At 40.4% G+C, this 17,399-nt stretch overlaps 2 protein-coding genes and 1 long non-coding RNA gene across 3 annotated transcripts; 2 read left to right on the forward strand and 1 right to left on the reverse strand.

Annotated features, from left to right (window-relative positions):
* The first annotated feature begins 759 nt into the window (after positions 1–759).
* Positions 760–2,255, forward strand: LOC149115528 (uncharacterized). Its single transcript, XR_016206072.1, has 2 exons — positions 760–922; positions 1,903–2,255. It is a non-coding gene; the product is annotated as an uncharacterized LOC149115528 (long non-coding RNA).
* A 782-nt stretch (positions 2,256–3,037) lies between these two features.
* Positions 3,038–9,851, reverse strand: LOC110051225 (major facilitator superfamily domain-containing protein 6-like). Its single transcript, XM_089284994.1, has 2 exons — positions 8,105–9,851; positions 3,038–4,635 (listed from the first exon to the last, which is right to left on the reverse strand). The coding sequence occupies exons 1-2, from the start codon at positions 9,606–9,608 to the stop codon at positions 3,722–3,724; spliced, it is 2,418 nt and encodes an 805-aa protein (XP_089141120.1). The 5' UTR covers positions 9,609–9,851; the 3' UTR covers positions 3,038–3,721.
* A 2,473-nt stretch (positions 9,852–12,324) lies between these two features.
* On the forward strand, positions 12,325–17,297 carry LOC110051190 (uncharacterized). The gene has a single exon (XM_020757212.2). It carries the CDS (start codon positions 12,325–12,327, stop codon positions 16,444–16,446), a length of 4,122 nt encoding a protein of 1,373 aa, XP_020612871.2. The 3' UTR covers positions 16,447–17,297.
* The last annotated feature ends 102 nt before the right edge of the window (positions 17,298–17,399 follow it).

Below are 17,399 nucleotides of genomic sequence, written 5' to 3' on the forward strand. Positions count from 1 at the left end.
GTATGACAGACAGTAAGGAGAATTAGCATTGAGATCTTGGGAGTGAAAGGGTTAATGTGAATTTTAGAGCCCTGGAAAAATCAATCTGAGTCCTGGAAAAGTCCTGGAAAAGTCCTGGAAAAGTCCTGGAAATTTGTTTCTGAAAAAGGGTACGAACCCTGTAACAGGAAGGACAGGATAATTTCATTGTAAGGGCTAAAATACTTCACGCGACAGAAGCTGATTATCACGCTCGTACATGTATATGTTTCAATGTCTTCATCTTTACTATGACTCTCGGATACGCTTCAGTCCTACCCTGGTCCGCATGAGAGACTCGTGTTCGCCGCTCCGTGAAAAGAAGAAAAATCAAGAAAAACCTCTGGGCCCAGGGTACTTCAGTGCCTTCAATGTTGAGTTATCTTCGTTGAGTAGCTGCTGAGAAACAAGGTATGCGTGGTTGCATTCAACACTGAAAAACATTTTTTTGCTATGTTACTGTGACAAGCACGAGGTAGAATGGAATCGAGTTATTTTGTGCGCAGAGTACTATTTTCCAGGAGGCTCGAGCGGCGTTTGAACTCGCCTAGCCAGTCATCAAGCAGTCGTCAAGTATTATCTCGTTTTGTTTATTTGGTAAATTTGTTAGATATTCCATGCAAACCTGATTGGCAGAAATGCTTATTATGCTTAGGCTTTATCAGGAGCCATAATCGGGGACGGAGACCGTAAGTCTTGGAATCCGCGCGCACCTATGATATGGGACAATTTTTCTATTTTCAGAACAAATTGCGCCATCCTGACGCCATCCTGACATATATCCGTGCGGATCCACGCACATTTCCGGGGCTCTCGCGTGGATGTTGTCACGTTGCGTGATCAATTGGTGAGAGACTTTGAGAGATTATCTTGCGTATTTTTCACAGCGATGGCAGGGAATAAGGTTGGGAATACGAACCAGGGCGCTTATATGTAGTTTTATGCTCTGAGCTAACGGAAAAGGTGGGCTTTTCAGGGTCGAAAACAAGACTTCAATCTCGCGCTGGGAATGAATAATAAGATCTGCTCGCGCTAGATGTATGCAGCGTATGTTTTTGCGTTTGTTCTGACTTAAGAATATAGCAAGAAAACTCGCTACTCTGGTATCGAGTAAATTTGTGAGTTTCTCAGACAATGTTTAATCATAACCAAAATCTGTTTTGATAGTTTCTTATTGCTTCTGCTTGTTTGGTGAGTTTACAAAAGTTTTTGAAAGGAGAGTCTGACGCGTATAATCAGCTCATTTGCATAGTGCAGCTCGTGCACTTTCAAGTACGACTCGGTGATTTCAATTGTCAACAAATCGTGACAAAGATTTCTTTCGTTATCTTTTGTGCTGAGATGCTGCAACAAATTTCACGAACGCAAAAAAGGCTACTAACATCATGTGTGTTTCTTCAACATAAGCATAGTGAAGTTTTACACTGCGAAAATGAAAATAGACAAGGAGTTGTGATAACTCGATGAACAAAATCGAAATCGTTATTCGAAATTGATTGAAGAAAGCGTCATCGTAACTTTGCTGATTATTTCTGCTTTATTCCCATATTTTCAGCTTAGCTTTTAATATGTTCTCAAACATTTATCAATCTCAGTTAAACATATTTAAAAACTATAGAGTTATTGTTTGAGTTCGATGTACGCTTTTACACGAAAGTGCGGCGGAAGTACAATTTGTCATGTTTACTGACTGTACAAAAACACGCATCGGCGGGCGCTCTCATTCATCGACAACAGAGAATTTACTGGATTTTTACACGAATAAGACTGAGCAGTATCTACGGACGTAAAGTTATTGGGCCATGATGAAACATCAAGCGTTGCTTACAATTCAGGGGAAACTCAAACTGACCAAACTAGCAATTATTTTGTTTTACTTTTCAGTCGCGATAGACTGGCAAATTCCTCGCAAGCGTGTGGCAAGAGGAGCTAGGAAACTATGAAGTCCTGAAGCTGTGCTATATCTAAATATATCCAGCTAGTTTTTTGCTGTGTAATGGAAAAGCTGTTAATCTTCAACATATGTGAAATTTAAAGTCGAGTAATGTACAGCTCACGTAAAAGAAGCATCGGTCGGAACACAACTTAGTCAGCGATATATATAAGCTTAAAGCGGAACATACCTAAATTCGACACTGTCTTACTTCACTCAAACTGGAGCAGCTTACGACGAAAATACTTAAGAAAAATTCCAACAGACGTAAACGCGTTGAGTTGTGGGCCAAAAACATGAAAAATTTCGGGAATTTCGGACGCCATTTCCCCCGTGCGAAATCCGCAAAAATCCTCGCAGCATGTACGCACGTGTGCCGCAGGCAATGGCGCAATTTGTTCTAAAAATAGAATTATTGTCCCATATCATGGGGACAACCCCAATACTAGAAATGGCGCGCGCTTACGGTCTCCGTCCCCGATTATGGCTCCTGGTTTTATATGAAGCCAAACCAAACTTCTGATTCAAGCGAGTTTAGAAGAGAGAAAGCAGAGCTGAGAAAGTAGAGCAAATCCAAAGAAGGTTTGAGTCTGGTGATTACATGTAATGGGTCAGTATATATAATTCTGTGGAATGATGAATTAACGTAACATGACGACTAAAACCTGGGAAGAGCGAAGGAGAGAGAGATTGATTCCCTTCTAGTGGGTTCATAACCCAGCAGTGATTGAGCGTATCCTTCGGAGTGGATGAGGGAAAAGGTCATAAAAAAACATACTTCTTGAAGAAATATGCTACAAGATTTTGTAAAAGATCACAACATTCACGTGTTAAAACTAAAATGTAGAACAACGTCAATCATATATGATGTTGGTGGCAGAATGAGCTTAGTCCCTCAAACTGCAGTGATTGGTGTACTTTTGTATGAAGACATGATTGATCATCGTAGTAATACACCTAACTTAAAAACGTTCGCACTAATTGTGTCTGCGCATCCCTACTGCGCACCCAAATTCACACGCCACGTCATGCAGGAGAGCGCGTGCTAAGTAATAAAATGAATAATGATAGGGCAGATGGCCATTGCCATAGCTTTGCCTGGATTTAACGATCATGGACGTTCTGTGACCCCTACTTTTCTTTCCAAAAACAGATTTTATTTACAATTATCTCCACATGGCCCAAAAATGAACAAAAAGTCAATGTGTGAAGTTGAAAAAATTCCAAGATTTTTGTCCACAGACATCGAATCCTGCGATCTTGCGGCTGCAAGGCGCGCGAAACTATGGTCGCTAAGTGCGAACTTGTTCTCTAAGGAACCTCACCAGTTGACTAAATTCACTTAATAGGTCCACTTAAACAATATTTGGAAGAGAACATTTCACTTCAAAGATCTAATTGCAATATTTTGGGGCTTACAGGCACTGTGGCCTTCAATATTCGCTAACGAAGCCCAATTTGTTCAGATTTAGGGTGTTCTTCCGGGTATGGTCTCTCCAAAACGAAGTCGGTGACCCCCATTTTTTTACATTTCTGGCATACCTAACTCATCATCTTATAGTTGTAAAGTTTTAGAAAAAAATCAATATTGGAAAATTTTCGCGCGAACGTCCTTAAGCAGTTGTGAAATTAAAGCCTGCAAAAAATTCAGACCTGAACGGGATTCGAACCCATGACCTCTGCGATACCGGTGCAGTGCTCTACCAAATGAGTTATTAAGCCAACTGGGAGCTGGTCACTTTGTGAGTTCGTAATATGATCTTAATGTGTTCAGTAAAGGTCATCGTAATCCGTTTCTAATTCCTCGTTTTCTGCTGCCTTATCTTCCTGTAAAGCATACTGAGTCCGTGTGCCAATCCCCTTGGACCATTCAAAACAGCTGAAAAATTCCATGTTGTTTAAAGAAATAAACAAACTCAAATCCACAAGACTGATAATGCCAAATATAAGGAAAGAATTCGTTGCCCCGGCATAAGTGATTAATAGTCCTCCAACCACCCCTCCACCGCCATTTCCAAGACCCCAGTGCACTCCGCCCAGAATGCCCTGCATGGTTGCCGGCGCCTCAGGAATGAGTCCTACAAAGACGACAGCCGCTGACCATACAGCTGCCGTTGACAAGCCATGAAGGATTTCAAAAGGTAGGACCACCCAACTGTTACTTATAAAGGCATAACCGAAGAATCGAATGATGTAACAAGAAAGTCCAACGTATAGAACTTGATGATGGCCCAGCCATTTGATGAACATACCAGAGCAACAGTAAACTACCACTTCAGAAATACAGTGTATAGCTGTGATTGTACTAAACAAGAACTGCGTACCGCCTAAATCTTGCAAATGCCAAAATAGGAATGTCTCTATAAAGCCCAATGCACTTCCGCAGAAAAGGATCGTGATGATAAAGTACATGTATCGACAGTCAAAGAGCACTGCAAGTCCTTGCCAAATGTTCGTTTCGAGTGATTCTTTCTTGTCAAACTCAAACAAGGCTCCAATTAAGAGAGCCACACCCATGAGACAGGCAAATGCGTAAAAGCAAGGCAAGTAGTCTACGCTCAAAGGATTGTTGCAGTTGCTGATCTCTTCAATTGTACTTAAGCTTGATCCCACGATGAAGGCGGCCAGTCCCCAGCCAAAAGCTCCCCACAAACGCTGCTTGCCGTAGTCTTCCGGTTTGTTGCCTACAAATGATGAAAGAGAATATGTTACTCTGTAAGACAAAGCCTTAGTGCACCCAACAAAACTTAATTAAAAGTCATTATTATATAAACGCCAATCTAATGCCAGGTGAGCTTTCGCGCGAAAACATGATCTCTTCACACGTAAAAATAATTTGTTATCTTCACATGCGAAAAGATCACCGTTGCTATGGTTACAAAATAAATCGCGCCTTTCCCGGCGAAAATTAAATGGTTTGTTATTTCATTGGTGTTTATATAATAAATAGAACATTACATGGCCTCTTGGAGATTCGAAATTTATTTCTCTTCGAGTGTTGAAAACACTTTCAACACTCGCAGAGAAATTTCGTATCTCCGCGCGGCAATGTAATATCCTCTAAAAAATGTTTTCGCGGCGTCCACCTTTGAGGTGAATGAAACATGGAAGGAAATGAAGCGACCCCATTTTGATTTTTTCCCCGGGAAGAATTCCTTGCACAGACTCTTCCAAAGTCCTTAGATTAAGAAGATTGAGGTGTATGGGAAGATACGAAGTAATAGCGTGGCTGAAAATTCCATTCATTCATTCATTCATTCTGTTTATTTGCCATGCCTTGAACTAGTCAAATGAAGCAGGTGTTTACTTCTTTACGGTTCCGAAGCTGCCATCATCAGGACTACAATTGACCTGAAACGAAACTGAAGGATCGATCAAGAAGACAAGACTCATATGCAAGGTAACAAACTTTACTAAAGTGCTAAGCCTAATCAGTTTTATGCAATTTCAGAACGAGATTGTATTAGGTTTTGGATCTTTTCGTGAATCAAGATATGATATGATATCTTTGTTGTTTTCCTTCTTCGTCCTGACACCTGACAATACATAGCTTTTGTTGCTGAACATTTTCATGACGTGTCAATTTAGAACGTTTTCGTAAAATAGTTGAGTTACAGTTGGTGACGTTTTGTGGCTTTTGTGTGGTATCAGGGAGGGATTTTTTGCCATTGTATCTTGTATTTTATTGTCATAATTTCTAGGCTAGTCTATGAATGAATTGTAATAAATAAATTCCCGCGGTAGAAAGCTTAACAAATCTTTTCCGACCCAACTTTCGCACGAGGCCGAAAATGTTTGAAGCTTAGCGACTTTTGCCATACTCATTTTCCATTAAAGATCAAGTACTATTTCAAAAACGAGTGCGAGGGTTTCATCAGGTTTCCAAACGCGAGAAACATTTGAAACCACGAGGTCGCAGGCCGAATGGTTTTATTGTTTTCGAGCGTTTGGAAGCAAATCGGTAGGTAGCCTAACTTCCGGCCAAGTGTGGGAGCCTGGTTACTCAGCTCAAGATGGCGGACAAAACATCGACACCAATAGGAACAAAATTGGCCGGATGAAGAAAGAGCAGAACTTCACTAACGGTAAAAAATGCCTAGAAAATTAGGGGGTCTTCGTTTTATGGTCTTATGGTCTTAGGGTCTTAGGGTCTTCGTTTTAGAGGTCTTCGTTTTAGAGACACCCTTTGGAAACCTGATGAAACCCGAACCACGAGTTTTTGAAATTACTTCTCCGACAAAGAAAATTAGTTTAAATTATCATTTGAATAAGTTTTCTCAATTCAAATATTATATTTGAGACGTGAAATGTGATTCTATCACCTAATTGCTGTTCTGTGACAATTTTTGAATATTCAGTCAATGTCACGCTGTTACCTAACTGTTTGTCAGTTCTGAGCGAACACGTTGCTTCGCAAAGCAAATGGCAGGGTGCTGATTTAGACCTCCTAAAACTCGCGAAGAAGAGGAAAAGTGCGTGGCCAGCGCTAATCTGAGGTAACGTGTGCGCCTAGTCTGTTAAATGTCTGTTAAATAAGTACGCCTTAGAACTGGGAATTTCTAACGTTAGTGCCATTTTAGGTTGAAAGTGTACAGCAAGGTTGAAAGCGAACCAAAAGACGAGGTCGCCACCACTGAGCGAGAATTTAAATTTTAGAAAAAGAATGGCCCTTTCTGTTTTGGGGAGTTTAATAACTGTACCGTTACATTTAACGCCAGCAGTACTAAAATAATTTAGGTTTAAAGTTTGTTTTGTAAAATGATTAAATAAAAAGTGAAGTGATTAAATACATTTTTTTATCGTCATGTGTTTTTCTTGCTTTATCAATATGCAAATTAAGAAAATTTGCATCCGTGTTTGAAATTATTTCCAAACACGCCGTGGTTTTCAACTCGTTTTTAACTGGGTTTCTAAACCCATCCACGTGACCAGAATAAGATGCTCTGGTTGGATAAGAGCTGCATGAATAATTAATGAGTTTGAGAGGGGTAGGTAAAAGGTAAAGTTTGCATACAAGCCAAGTGGCCCATCAGCCCGGAGCTTAACCCGGTTTCTGTAGCATGTAGCGACTATAGTCCATCTCAGGGTAACCCCCAGCATTGAGTTCTCCGGTACCCATTTATACACCTGTGTGGAGAGAGGCACTGTGAGAGTAAAATGTCTTGCCCAAGAGCACAACAAAATGTCCCCGGCCAGGCTCAAACCCGGACCGCTCGATCCGGAGACGAGCTCACTAACCATGAGGCCACTGTGCTTCCACATCCATATAAGATAAAAAAGACCCAGGTATAATAGCCGATAACCGAGAATCGTTGACCGAATCAGACGCCTTTTCCAAGTCTGAGAATCTAATAATAAACAATTACTGGATGGGTATTTAGAATAACCAACGGCGAGTTAAGTGTTTACATGTCTATGATCTGACATTATATTACTACTCTTTGTTGTAGGCTGGTTGGAAGAGGTACCTACTCGTGAGTTTTTTTAATTGAACACAGAATACTGACGTTAGCTGCTATGGATAAAAAACTTTGGACTATCTGGCGAGTCCTTTTCATACAGAACTGTTTTTGGTCTTGTAAGACACGCTAAGGATGTCTCGTTTGAAAAGAAAACCGGAGAAAACGGAGGAAAGCTTTGTTAAAATTTATACTTCAGATAACGGTTAGGCCTAGGGCAAACGTGGAATCCAAGTCGCGTCGAATAAATTAAAAATAGGTGCGACAAAGATTCGACTTAATTCCAGCGTACGTGGTAGCAAGCGTCGAACCTACGTCGATCCTATTTCACATTTTCACCTCATTAAAACACGGGAATAAGCACGTGTCCCCGTGCTATTCAATCGATGCGCTCGACGTTTGCCCTAGGTCTCAGTCATGCGTGTGTTCGAAGCAATGTAATGACCAGGGCCCAGTTGTTCAAAGAGTGGATAAAACGGTTTATAGTGGATAAGTGTTAACCTTATACAACGCTATCAACTAGATAGCTATTTATCTGGTGGTTAGCGTTATCCACCATTTAACAATCCGGGCCAGCGATAAAGATAACCAAGAGAATATGATTCTCTTGAGGTAACTTATAGGCTGGGTGGGTTATTGTCTAAAATGTGTTTTTATGTTCGTGTAATTATAACATTAAAGTTGATAGGCTTACCAAGGTTTTGCAGTGTAGCAGTATCAGCTAAGGTGATGGCTGGTGCGGCAATTAATGTCCCAATAGCAGTAATAACAAAAAGAATGGTAAACAATTGAGAATCTCGAGGAGTTTGCCAGTCATGTGACTTTTGTGTCAAGTCAAAGTTAGCAACTGTGTCCAGTGGCCATGGGTACTCTCCTGCCATGTTAAGAGAATCAAAAACTCTTTCTACGCGCTCTCTGTTTAATCTGCTGGAAAGCTCGTCAATATCAATATCGCTTGAATTATGAAGAAGTTCAAAGAGATCTAATTTGGAGATCACAGCATTGTTGTTTGTAATCATGCCACGTTGTTTAACTAAGTGTGGAACATTGAAGTTCGTTCTTGCCTGGATGTAGGGTTTCAAGTCTCTTTTCATTAAGTTTAGCTTGACGCCACCCGTCTTTTTCTTAGGTGGAAAACTTTTTTTATTCCCTGTAGATGAGTTTATGCGATTTACTATCGATTTGGCGAGAGAGCGATGTTTATTACCGCTTTTTCTCTTGATTTTTGATGCATTACGAAATATAATTTGATTGTCCTCGACCGGAAGCGCTGTGTTTACTTGACCTCGCCTTTTCTCCTTTGGACGTTTAATTGTGTTTCGCTTCGATGCATTTCTCTCCTTCACTTTTCCAACAATTTCAAACCAATGATTACTAGCACTCCCTGTATTCACTTGTTGAGGTGCCTTCTGCTTATGATGAAAGGCGGAATTCCTCCCGGCTGTGGTTCCATTCTCAAGTTCTCCAATAATTTCTTGCACAATTCCCACCGTTGCGTTGTCTTTGCACACGCCTAAATGAAATACAGGGGATACAAGAGACAGAGAATAGTTGGAAACCAGCCACGCCACAAGAGACATAACGAAAACGACCTTGCCTCTCTTGTATGTATCTGCTATTATTCCCCACATTGGTGTTCCAAAAAGCTGTATCAGAGGTCTGATGCCAATTAATATTCCAGTTTCGTGCGCAGAAAGCCATAGCTGTTTATAAAATACCGCGAGATAAGGAAATAACGAACCAACAGCTGAGAAGAAAAAGAAGTAAAAACTCTTGTAAATAACGAGGCGTCTGTTTAGACTCGGGCAACACCTAAAGTGTGGTTTGTCTTCTTCGTATTTCGATGAACTAGATGTTGCTTGTTCCTCAATATTTTCTTGATTGTTAGGCTGGTGCTGGTATGACACACTGTACAAATTATCGTTCTTTCTGACGACGTCTTCAGTGTTTCGCAGTATGAGAGCCAAGCCATACAACTCATCCTCGCTACCGTCGTCATCAGCGCCGGTCGTATTTTTTCTCGCAGCCTGTTCACTTCGTGGAACACTTTCTTCAACGCTATTTTTTTCTTCTTGCTGAAGTTCCTGCCATGATTTCGGTTTCCTGATCATGTTACGGTCGAGATTAAAGAGAAGGCTAAACAACCTGTTCTTGTTTCTTGTTTTGCAGGTACCGGCCACGAACGACTCTTGACCCATCTGCCGGAAAATAACTTGGGCAAATAGTTAATATGAATTTAACCATTGTTCTCAAAACATGAAATGCTTAATTTGGAAAAGCGCAATCAAAACAGCTGAAGATGTCCTCCTTCAGTGAATTGTTTTGTGTCTCGTTAGGGTTTGCTATTGCTTTTCATCTAACGGTCTTAACAGTTTTATGAAATGACAGGATCACGGTTTCCCTTTGCTTACAGAGACTTGAAAGAAAGAGTTGATTTAAATAATTCCGTGTTGAAATTGTTTACTTGTTCTTCATGGACCACACAGACTGGTTAAGACGAAAACAATTTAGTCACGTGATCATATCGAACCCAGATCTCTTTAGGGAGTATATGAGTGCATGTTTAGTCACGTGATTAAGCTTGGCATTCTGCGGAAACCAGTCTCGACTGGTGTCTTAACAAATGATTAAGCCTTGCTAAGATAGAACTTAACGAATATTTTCCGACAGTGAATGTGGCGTCAAACGGCTCATATTGTGGTTTCGTTAATTTTCCCCTTAACTGGAGAACGGGAAAGGCGGTGAAAAAATCCCTTTACAGTCTAAGTGCTTGGGCAGCTTGCGTGGAGTCCAATAATCTACCAAATCCTAACATTTAAATGCGTTGTTTTACACACCGTTTTAACCATTACAGATGTTACAACTTTGAGCTGTGTTTTTCATGTCGGGGTACAAATGTCCTTGACGCCCATATTTTTACAGTAAGCGGTGATTAAAATATATTTGATTCTGATTTTTAAGGCTCCTGAACTAACGGAACAGCGTGAAAACCTTTTTCAAATCATTCGGCAGCAATGGTTCGGTGCTCTGTAGTGTTTTACTTTTATATCGAAAGCTATCTGAGTTTTTACCATTTGATTTGCTTGCTGGGGATAAATTTCACAAGACAATAAGAAACAAATGATTTTACAGTTCCTTGCTTCGCGCCCAAGCGTGGCTGGAGTTGATTTAATTATGACACAAACTTTGCTGTTTTTCAGATGTTAATTATCGTGTTAAGTTATCTATCCTCACAGGACTCCTCACAGTCCGGTTAAACCCAAATCTTCCATGCGAAGGCTCGGTTACATTTCGCAGAACTGTAAAATGGTCTATTACCATTACCTACCATTATACCGCGTCTGTTTTTTCGCTTTAATTACGTACTAATGTGTTTCATATCTAAAACTATCGGAATATTATTATTATTACAAGCAAACAGAGTAGCCTTTTCTAAACATTACCCGGCTTTACACAGTTTCATAATATATGATCTTATTTATTCTCTCCCTATAAAGTAATACATCTCTCATATAATCAATTGATTTCCTGCAGCTTGCGTTCAGGGGCTTTCGTGTCACCCAGAGAGCACACTTCAGTCCATATCAATGAGCCAAATGAGATAGAAAACGGAATAAGTGAATTTTGCGTCGCGTTACATGTTGTTTCACTGGAGTGGTTATCAGAGATTTTACATTTACAGCTGTCAATTGTTTTGATTTGTGTTAGTTTTATTATGTCTCGATAATCTAAATTATTTTTATTATGATTATAGCTAAAAGTTCACTGAGTTATTAGAATAAACGCAAAATCCAAGGATATGCGATTAAAAAAATTGGCAAACTGGAATGTAAAAGAAGAAGCTCGCAAAACGTTTATACTGACAACATGACCTCATTTTTGACAACTTTTGTCCTTCATCATTTCCAAATATATATTTTTAGTTTTCTGCAAAGGAAGTTTGCCATAATTCGCTTTCAAGTGCGAAAACAGGTTCTCCATCATGGGCATAAAATTGGTCTAACTTTCGCTGTTAAATTCAACGAGAACAGCCTCGGGGTAAACAAATCCATCGTCGAATGGGCAAACTATTTGCTTGTTTCGTAGAATTGCGAAAAATGTGATATTTGACAGACGTCAAAGCTCTACAAGATGGCAGAGTGGATACGCCCAAGAAGTTTTCCTGATTCAGTGCATTTTCCTGATTGAAGTAAGTGCAAATATCTTGTTTTGTTTAACAAGGCGTTGGAAGCGCACGTCGGTGTAGTGGATGTAGATCATTTACGTTGGTTTGACATTGCATTCTAGTACTGTTGTCAGGTATTGGTTCATGCCACTTGTTTGACCAAACAATCTCGTCTGTTTCACAATTTGCTCACCTGTTAAGGCTATTAGCCAAATGAATGCTTAACGAACTTGTTCGCCCATTCAAGCGGAACAGATCAAATAAACCGCCTTTATAATGTGCGTACAAAATACCGACTTCGCGCAATGCATCAGCTGGTTCATTAGAGCGTTCATAACGACGGAACTTGTACTGCTAGACTAAGCATGAAAATCCTTTAAAAGTGTGCGAATATAAAGATATTTCCCTTTGTTTCCCACTTTTTCAATTTCTGGTGATTTATGCTATAAGGTTCACGCGTTGAATTTTGTTTTGCTTTATTAGGGCCTTTCACCACGCCCCTTATAATTTCTATGAAAGTTGCAATGAATATATGTTAGTTAAACAGAGTAAATGTAGCCGAACACGTTGAAAAAGTTGAAACAACCGTTTGGACAGTGACTCTTAAAGCAAGTTGCAATGGAATGCGCATTGTTATGTGTGGCTAATTTAATCATCAGCAGATAGCCTTTCAGATCAGTTGCAAGTGTACTGAACTACTCTAAAATCTGATCTTTTATGTTTCTTTAGTCGACTTGATGTAATTGTCAATGGTTGGAGAGCAGGAAAGTCGGACATCCGGTACTGGGGTATCTGGAACCGCTTCTGTACCTCAGAGTTATCGGTGGAAAAGAATTCAAAATATGAATACACGGTCAAGACTGCAGGAGGTCAGCGGTAACCTTAACTGCGCAGAAAAATTTAGCTTGCTTGTGTCTTGTCACCGTGGCTACGGATCTGTGGCGTTTTATGCCGTTTTCTCCTTGTTTATCCTGACATTTCTCTATACGATTTGGAAAATCGTCAGTGCACACTCTCGCTCCGCAAGGAGGCCGGGGTCTAGTAACTCGACTTCACCAACGGTGTTAAGTCCCACGGCGCATACTCCAACTGACTATGCCAGTGCGCACGAGTGGATTAAAACAGAGAATATCCTTGATCATTTTCACCAAAGTGTAAAGAATCTTCGTCCTTTTCCTCAAAGGAAGCCATCACCTACAGTTTACTATCCTCCAGAGAAAAAGGAGCGTGACAAAATTTCTTCCGTTAACAACAACGTCGATTATCCGACAAGAGGAAACGTCATCGTTGGAAACCCATCCCCTACTTGGCCATCGAGTGGAGGAGCGACGAAAAACTCTGATGATTATTATCCAGGCTCGCTTAATACTGTTCAACCGCAAGTAAATTATCCGTCGGTTACAAGATTACCGTATTTTACGGTTCCGTCCCCCACATTACCGTACCCCGCGGCTTTTAATCCTTACCTTCGGCTTCCATTTCCAGGCGGAGTAAATAGCAATCAAAGGTTACCATTTGGAGCTAAGGCTTCTAATCTCATTCCTTACAGCAGTAATTCCATGGGAATATATAACGAAAATGCAGCCCTGCTGTCATCTCCTTTGACAAACATCTCTTACAGAGCTCCCTATTATTTTCCTACGAACAAGAACACGGTTCCTCAAAGTTTCTACGACAACGCTTACTATGGAGACAACGCTTTTCAGAATGCAGACGGTGGTGCCCAGACTTCTCCTTCTCCCCTCATCTCCTTTCTTACAGAAAGTTCCCATGATGCTAATAAGTCACCGCACCACTTTAGAAAGAGCAGGAAAAAACGAAAGAAGTCTAGGAGAAAGGTCACGAAACACAACAAAAAGAAACGAAATCATTCCAGAAAGCACATTGAATACGAATACATCGAAGATATCGACGAGAAAAACAACAGCAATGAGAAGAAAGCCCGTTCAGCAAGACATCGTAAAGTGAATGGTAACAGGAAAGTATTTAAGCATCTTGGAAAGAAATATCATGAGGAAAATATAAATAAGGATCACCATTATGGTGAAACAACAGGCAACAAGCAGCTCAAACCAAATCCGCCAAAATACAAAAGAACGCGCATTTCAACAAAGGTGCATGTGCAGCATCAGGCGAGAAAGAATCTCGAGGTATATAAAAAGCTTCGTTTTATATCACACAAGCATAAACGGACAAATATTCCACATCCACAGGAAACAACACAAGCTAGTTACCCAAAATCATGGGCTCACGACAACCATATACAGCACTTTCGTCGTCAGAAACATTTTCGCGCGCACCACGTTTCACATAGGCGTCAGCATAACTTTTTTAACTTCAAGCTCTACCGTCGTTATAGAGAGCACCATACTGTGAATGACGAAATTCACGGTAAATGGAAAATCAGCCGGCATCGCGTTAGAACTTGCAAACTTATTTCTCAGTTTTCAACTCGAGGAACAGTCAAAATTACTCGGGCGTCTGGACATAACAGGCGGTTTTTGCACACATTACTGATCTGCCGGCCTGTAAGGTTAAGAGTAAGGAGGGGACACCATCCACGGAGATATTCTTTAAAGTATGCGCAACTGTGTAGTAAAAAGTGGTATGTAACAAAAGGAGTTATTCACGTTCACAAAGCTTCTTCAAATGATCAAGATGAGATTCCGCGATACAACGTGCGTATTTGTGAACCCTCTTATGCACATGCCATGAAACTTGTCCCTGCTGAGGGCAAGGACACGAAGGTTTGGAGCATATCTGAACAGTTTGTACGCAAAATGGAGAAAGAAGATGCGAAGAAATTCAATGTTAAGTCTGTATCTTCAAAGAATGGGCACAAGCATAATCACAGGAAGGGCAAGTTGATTCATCACAAGAAAAAGAACAAAGTGAAGGCAAGGGAAGGAGGCGTCACAAGCAACAAGTGGACAGGAGGTCATCACACACATAAAACAGCAACCAACAAAAGACATCGTCATCATGAGTCTAAAGTCGCTCATCATGATAACAAACGTGTTAAACAACATAAATTGAAAAAGTCTCATGACAACAAAAAGGCAAAACATTACCGGAAGAAAAAACTGGCTTCAGGAAACAAAAAGAAGGATTCGACTGGTAAAACAAAGGGTCTGATTGTGGACTCTGATAAAATATTCTACCGAAAACTCTTGAAAGTTCTTAAACTTGCTAAGATGCGTAACAGGAAAAAAGCTAACTCAACCACGGGCAATAATGTGTTTGATTCACTCGAAGCAGTCCTTACGCAAAGCCAAAGTGAAACCAAAAAGTCTTCGCAAAGTAAAAACAAGACGAAAACTGAACTAAATGTTAAGAAAAATAAAATGACCAAACAAGAGGCAAGTAAAAAAGATTCACCAAAGCATGCCCAGAGAATCCAAGAAAAGAGCAATAACAACACAATTCAGAAACTTCTGGCAAAAATACTTCCTGCAGTAGTTGGGATCATTAATGGTGACGCTAATGCTGGCAAATCGGCAGTCACTATGGCAACAACAAAACCAAGAAAGCCCACAACTACACAGAAGACGTCAACATCAACCACACCGACCAGTCAGACTCCAACATTGAAGACTAAATCAAATGACAACAACATCGAGGACATCATGAGGAACATCCTTCCATTGCTGCTTAAGAGAGCTGGGAAGGTACAAGGAAATCCGAGATTGAAATCAAAGCCAAAGGAACACAACCCAAGGCGACCATTGCCATCAAAACAACGAACATCGCAACCAAAGAGAACAGCGGACAAGTCAGGTCTGACCAGTATTTTGGCGAGGTTAGGGTTTGGAAAGTTAGTGTCAAATAGCCTGAGAAATACAATCTCGGCAAAGGAAACAGTAGTCACAAACAAGCCGGCGGTAAAACCTACGCGAAGATCAACTATTGCTCTTCTGAAGACTACTCTGCTGCCAAAGATTCCCGTACAGCCGCCGATAACAAGGTCCACACCAACACCTTCTGTGACTACCATCCAGGCTCCGCCGTCATTAACACATCCGGATACACCGGCGGTACAATCGATCTCTTTACCAGCAATCTCACAAATTTCCCCCGTGGGGCTTCCGCCTGGTCCTCTATCAGCTCCTTCATCAGTTCAGTTACCGGCAACACGTCAAGGATCTTCTGCAATATCCACTTCGGTGTCACCTTTACAGTCTGCTGTTTCCCCTCAGGTAATTAATTCAGATCCTGATTCCCGAAGCATTTTATGTTTCGGAGATAGTTTGACCAGTGGATTTTACAACCACGGGCACAATTTCCATCCATACAGCCAAAGACTTAGCCAGCTGTTAAATTCAGAAGGGAGAATAAAGTATTACGTTAAGACGAGCGGGAAAGTGCGCGAAATGGCGCATGGCAGCATGGCAAGGCGCCTACCGGAAGTACTTGGAAACAGCTCGCGATTTGATTGGGTGATAATTCTTGGCGGAACTAATGACGTAGCGCATGTAAAGAACTTCGGTGACGACGATTCGTTCATGAATCAGTTAATAAGTATCTGGAAACCGAGAATCGTCCGTGATATTGAAGTGCTCCATGAAATCGCGCACAGATACGGTGCACGAACTGTGCTTCTAACTATTCCAGAAACGGCCTATGAAGCCTGGCCAAATTATAAAACACTCTGGGTCATGCGCAATAGACTCAACGAGGATTTGAGGGACTATGCTCGTAGATCACAAGGAAGTGTAGTGCTATGCGACCTGGCCAACCAGCTACCAAGACATTCACTCTCGCTCCAGGCTCAGTCTATTTTGTGGAATGATCACCTTCATCTTACCCCTTACGGCTATGATAAAATGGCCGAGATAGTTTACCAATGTTTGAAACCCTATTTAAATAGCTAAGAAAGGTTTAAGATATCATTTTAATGGTTTTAAACAAAGAATTTATATTTGGGTGCTCAATGCGGGGTGTACGTAATTTTTTGGATTAAAGTCATAGTAATCCCTCGGCCTGATTCTGCTTTTACTGTCAGTTTATTTATGAAAAGGTGTTTTTTTTTCTGAGCAGTTTTGTATTTTTTCAAAGCACACTTTTAACATTTATATCCACATAAAGTATATATAAAGTATATATATAAAATATATATTCGTACAATATATTGTGGCCGTATTTTCATGATCACAAATGTACTGCGCAAGATATATAGAAGTATAACAATGAGGCGTTGTGGAAGAATATGCAGCAATATGCAGCAATATGCGGCAACTTGTTTAAAGCTTGCCTTACAAATCACTTTGAAACTTCGTTTCATTCTATCATTCGCCCCACGAAGTATATAGGTAATCAAGCAGCTTTATAAAAGTTAATATAATGTTTTAATAGATACTATTCGCCATATCCAACAGTATTAAAATTTGCCATTATCAATGTAGTATTTTATTTCCTTATTGAGAGTAGCTATTAAAGAGACCTTTTTGTAAGAGGAGGGTGCGGTGGTTGGATTTAAGAAGCGATTAATTTTCAAGTATTATATTTGCTTCTTAATGATAACGAGAGACCCACGTTGCGTCTTGTCCCAATTTTATTAATTTGAAAGCCACATTTCCATGTTAAACTATTTCTACTTAAAATTACTTTTATATACGATTTACAAGTTACTTTTGCCTGGTGCAAACCCAAAATTGTGTAATTATTTTGCTCATACGTCTCTTGAGTTCTACCCATTGATCCAGTTAAATCGAGTGTGCGATAGTCTGTCACCTGCGACATATTGTTTTAGTTCCAAAATTAGTTGCTAATAAAAACTGTTGTTAAGAGAGTTACAACAAAAGGACTGAGATTAGAGTCCCACATG

The sequence above is a fragment of the Orbicella faveolata genome, unplaced genomic scaffold, assembly GCF_042242905.1.
Source record: "Orbicella faveolata isolate gen_17 unplaced genomic scaffold, um_ofav_v1 contig_13, whole genome shotgun sequence".
NCBI classification, from domain to species: Eukaryota; Metazoa; Cnidaria; class Anthozoa; order Scleractinia; family Merulinidae; genus Orbicella; species Orbicella faveolata.